General features: G+C 33.4%; 1 protein-coding gene across 1 annotated transcript; it reads right to left on the bottom strand.

Annotated features, from left to right (window-relative positions):
• Window positions 1–266: 266 nt before the first annotated feature.
• LOC110626294 (probable methyltransferase PMT19) lies at window positions 267–4,965 on the bottom strand. The gene is made up of 6 exons (XM_021772117.2): window positions 4,094–4,965; window positions 2,715–2,925; window positions 2,247–2,544; window positions 1,248–1,628; window positions 747–824; window positions 267–607 (listed from the first exon to the last, which is right to left on the bottom strand). Exons 1-6 carry the CDS (start codon window positions 4,772–4,774, stop codon window positions 385–387), a joined length of 1,872 nt encoding a protein of 623 aa, XP_021627809.1. The 5' UTR covers window positions 4,775–4,965; the 3' UTR covers window positions 267–384.
• Window positions 4,966–5,240: the final 275 nt, after the last annotated feature.

Here is a 5,240-nt window from a genome sequence, read left to right as displayed (position 1 = left end):
TTTCAAATTAATGCAAATATATGTACTAGTGTTTCTCATAAGCTCTCTTAAAATAATTTTTTTTTTCTCACAGGCCCATAAGATTATTAAAGCTCTTTATACTATTGTTGAAACAAAAATCATATTAAATAAAATGAATTAATTAATTTGTTGTATAATTCAATCACTCTAACGGTATTATTTAGTACTAGAAACATAATAAAATCTCAACAACTAGATAAGATAATTTAAAACTGAAATATAACAATCTTGAAAAAGTATAATCTAAATCTCGAAGGATATTATAGATATATATTCAAGTGAATCCTCCATATTAACAATGCTTGTGAAGATCATAACTACTGTATGCATCTAATATACACTTGCCAACAAATGGGTGCTATTTCACAGAATGGTAGGATGCAATATCTGCTTAGAATTGTCAATCAATAGTATTTTCTCTGGATGAAAAGGTCCATTCTCACTATGTAAAAACTTGCTTTCCCATCTCATCCTATTTGCAATGCCTTGCAGCTTCACAATGATATCAACATCATCTCTTATTATAACAGCTCCTTCTGGTCGAAGAATCCGGTGCATTTCAACAAGGATATCAAGAATGTTGCACCTGCATGAGGGAAGATAAATTCAAATTAGACAAGAGGATTTCTATTCCTAGTACAATGTTGCAGGAGATGGGCACACAACCATTGATAAACAATAACTTATACAATTCACTCGAAAAGAAATAGAAGTAAATTACTTACTTGTTCATGTACATGCTGAATACACCATAGGCATGTATCAAATCATATGTCCTCGGGTATGTATCAAACACTTCACACCTACAAGTAAGAATTGTTAATACATCCATCATATCACCTTGAAGAAAAAGAAAGAATTATTTATTTTTCCGAGATATGCTTGGTTCTTCAGTTAAAGTCACTGTACTTATACATGCATAATACTCTAAAGCTATTTGTTGTTCCATAAGGAAATTATTCATAATTACTGGAGATACAGGTGATGTCAAGTGAGAACATAAAAAAGAAGAAAGTTAAAAAAGTGAAAACCCGAAAAGCTACTTCCAAGCAATAAAAGCAATTGCCTTTCAACAACCTAAACACGCATACTAAGCAGTGCAACGGATTGAATTGCAGAGATCAACAATTTCCACAGAGTATTCTTTGCTTCTATCTAAATAATAAGACATAACCAGGTTACAAAGACTAGTAAGAGTATGAACTACAGAGCTACTAGTATTTTACCAGTTCATGTAAGTTCCAATAAGGCCACGCTCGTACACGATGCTAAGATTGTTCTTCTTTGCATCAAAAGGTATGACGTTCATTACCCATACTGGATATTGTATCAGTGCTGCAGCAAAACCACCAATGCCAGCATTCATATCCATTATATTTCTATACCTACCTTTGGAGAGAGATTCGAGTATTTTCCCATAATATTCAACTCTTCTTTTCCATAACTGATTATCCTTATCGTAGGCCCTGACTGAAATTCCTTCACTTCTTATCCTAGGAGGAACAGCACTCAACCTTTTTGGCCATTTTAAAAGAGCACCTCCAGAAAAATCATGGATATCTGTTACATTTGGAAGAGGAGTAATGCACGTTTCCATCTTCATGTACCTATTAAAGCATTGAGGAAAAAAAAGACTAATGTTAGTTACTATAGCGGAAGCTAGACTCACTAAACAATAATGTTAAATAAGGAGTGCTAATATCTATTCCAGTTATCTCCATTGACCAATTATAGCATAACAGTTCCTTAGCAGGAGTGATTTCTATGCTCATTTTGTTAAATGAAACAAAGAGAGTGGAGTTGCTATGAAAATGTTAATGTAGAAGCTAATTCAAAATAGCTGTTGGCCATGTAAGCACTTAGATGAAGCAATTTAATACATAATGGGAAAGAGAAAAATAAAATTAGCCCCAAAAGTTCCAAATAGATACTAACTTTTAGCCTCTGTTATATACATGTGTGGAAAGAAAATGCATCCACTGCCCTTTTTTAATATAAGATGAAATGGAATGAAAACAAGTCGAACCAAAATGCATCCGCTACCCTTTTTTCAAGTCTTTCATGTGAAACAAATCGACATGGGTGTCCAACCAAAATGCAAGATCTCTTTTTCTAAAAGATTTACATGTTAAAATTCTTGCATTAATCAGAGACAAATTGCTAAGTTTTAAATTATGACCTCATTCCTTAGGCTAAGTGTAACTATATAGAATCAACAAACTCACCAACCAGCATCAGGATCACTGTTAATGCAAAAAGGAGGAGATTCCCAAGTCTTTGACTTTTTTATGCAGTGTAAATGATTAGTGGGTTTTCTCCAGACAGCAATATGCCCCCTCTCTGCAACTTTCTTCCAGCACAGTCGCCTGGCAAGATCTTCCAATTTGTTTTGCTCTTTTTCCATGTCCTGAGCTTGAGTCTCCCAATTCTTAAATCTAACCTTCCAACTTATAGGCGGTCCAGAAAATACCCAATAGCCACCAGGTCGCAGCACTCGGTCAATCTCTATCAGATAAAGTCCACCTAGCAATTTGCATTTCAAAAAATAAGGAGACAGAGAGAGCTTAATATGAAATTAATTCCACAACCAGATATTTCTTTTATCATTTGAAAGCCAAAAACAAACATCAAATTTTCTTAGCACTGTGAAAGATTATGATGATAAGCAATAAATTTAAAAAAATCAAGGGTACCATAATTAGTCCATTGCACTAGGCATCTTGAACAGTGAGCCATATCAAATGATCTTGAAGGGAATGGTAGCCGATGGGTGCTAAGTATACCAAGCATAGCTGGAAGCCCTCTTTCCAATGCAAACTGTACTTGAGCCTCATGTTTATCTACTGGTGCAATTGACATTGTCAATATGTTATAGTCCATCAGAAATGCTCCAAAGCTTGCTACCTGCGGAAAACGTAGATCAAAAGTCAAAGCTAAGAGTTTACTCTAAATAGATTAATACATCAGCTAAAATAATAGCAACCACAAAATTGTAGAAGCATGCCAGTTAATATTAACTGGTTTCAAGACCACATCCAGGAAGTGATAAATTGTATTCTTGTTCATCTGACTGACCTCATAAATGTGAAGGTACATTTGGTATTTGCATTTAAGTTAAGCCAAATGTGTATTTGGCAACACAACCTCGAAGCCAAATGAGGCAGTACGTGAGAGTTATAAATAAAGTTCAAACTTCAAAAATCAATGTGCACATAGCTCTTGAAATAATAATAGGTCCAAAAACTAGTAGGCAATAATCTATTTTCATAAGAGTTTTAGGCTGAAGAGAGTCAGCATCAAGAAAACTAACTTTTAAATATCTTTCAAATCAAATCCAACATGAATAAAAGAGTCGCTAACTTTTATTACAAGTAGAGCTGTAAAATCAGTGGAAAAACACATTATAAATAAAACTAGCTTTAGCAGACAAGGCAAGAAAGTATCTTTTATTCTTAAGTTCTACTAGGTTCATTATCATATTAGATATTAAAAACAAAAAGTCTCATTTAAGACAGATGCACTCCAAATGCAACAAAACTAAGTTATCTATGCTGTAAGGAAAGAAAAAGGTTCAGGAACTGAAAAGCAGAGGTTACATTACTTAATTTAAAGCATATATTGACTGAGTTGCAATGAAGGAGCAACTACCAATGCTCCTTCATTGGAGCAATTACCATACTTACAATTCTATGAGTTGTAATAGCAACCAATGCTTATGTTCTCCACATGAAGCACTGTTTTCAAATTGGAGGGAAATACTAAAACATGAAAAACTAAATAACCTCAGAAAGAAACACAAGTCATTATAATTTTTTTTTTTCAATATCAGACTTAAATTATAATCTTGCCTTGTAATGTGTTAGGCAAAACTATCTAATATTTTATTAGTTCTCCTCTCCTTGTAATAATACAGAGAAGAAGACAGAAATTTTAATATAAAAAACTATTGTAAAAAACATAACAGCAGAATTAAAATATACAGATATAGAAGATTTCAATATAAAGGACAAGGACAACCATGCCAAAATTAATATTAAAAAAAAGTCCCATTAAATTCCCACCAATTACTTACCCCGCATCCAACATCAAGAACAGTCCTTATACTCCCAGATTTCAAAGGCACTATACCTGCAATCTCCTCAACATAACCCCTCACTCCCTGAGTAAATGAAGTCCCACCACCTGGAAAAATCAGCAAATCACCTTCCAATCTAACCCAATTCTGAGATTTCTTGAATTCAGTCAGCTTCTTGAATGGCACATTCTTGAACCAAGCATAGTCCCTGCTTTTTGGCCAAGGAAACGGTTTCTTGTACCCAATGGGCTTTGGAATCAAACACCGTAGTTTCTTATCAGGTTCTTGGCAATGCCTCTCTCGATGGAAGAATCTTTCAGTTGAGAAAAGCATTTCCCTATTTGGGTCATGACAAGGGCAGTAATGAGTGAAGTTTTGAGAGCAAAAATTGAAGAATGGAAGATCTTTGAAGGGTTCTTGAGGGAGAGAGAGCCTGTGATGTGGTCCAAAGTCAAGATCAGGCAACGAGGAGTTTTGCTGAAGACAACTGAGTGAAAGTTGCTGGTTTTGGAGTAGAGAAGGTGCAGGAGAAGTAGAGCTCAATGTGTTAGTATGGATTCCAAGAATGTAGGAAAGAGAAAATAGAACAATGGCCAGGAGAAATTTCACCAGAGGATTCTTGAGAAAATTTGGGTTTCCCATTGTCCTATTCTTCTTTTCACAGCAAAGACTTAGCATGGTTTTTTTATAATATTTTCTGCATTTCACTGATTTTTTTTTCCTTTCTTCTTCTGTTGTCTTGCTATAATCACTTTTCGAGTATATTCATGGTTTTTGCTAAGCTAAAACCGATACTATACTTTTGTTGAAGTTTTTGTACTGTTGGAGAAAGGGTCTACAGTAGTTCCTGTAGACCCTTTCTGGCACTTCCATAAGAGGATAACTGGATAAGACTTTTGGCAAAAGCAGCTCTTCATTTTGAAATAAAATAATATATTTAAATTATTTTTTTAAACTAATTAATTTTTTTATTTTAAATAAAAAAATTATTAAAAAAAATCAATTGAATTAAATTCATGTAAAATTCTTCATTTCAAATAGGAGATTGTAAAATATTTAAAGGGTTAAATAATTTTCTTTAAAAAAAATATATTATTTAAACTACATGAAAATTTTATTAATTAATTTTTAATTTTTTAAAAAT

This window comes from Manihot esculenta, chromosome 11 (assembly GCF_001659605.2).
Source record: "Manihot esculenta cultivar AM560-2 chromosome 11, M.esculenta_v8, whole genome shotgun sequence".
Taxonomy (NCBI): domain Eukaryota; kingdom Viridiplantae; phylum Streptophyta; class Magnoliopsida; order Malpighiales; family Euphorbiaceae; genus Manihot; species Manihot esculenta.
This window is presented reverse-complemented; position numbering and strand designations above follow the sequence as displayed.

What these genes read in the sequence shown, in the direction of transcription:
- LOC110626294 (XM_021772117.2), bottom strand. Translation starts at nt 4,774, where the DNA reads ATGCTAAGTCTTTGCTGTGAAAAGAAGAATAGGACAATGGGAAACCCA. An exon ending in AGTGCAATGGACTAATTATG is followed by an intron (nt 2,545 to 2,714) that starts GTACCCTTGATT and finishes GCAAATTGCTAG; the next exon opens with GTGGACTTTATCTGATAGAG. An exon ending in TTCAGCATGTACATGAACAA is followed by an intron (nt 608 to 746) that starts GTAAGTAATTTA and finishes TCCCTCATGCAG; the next exon opens with GTGCAACATTCTTGATATCC.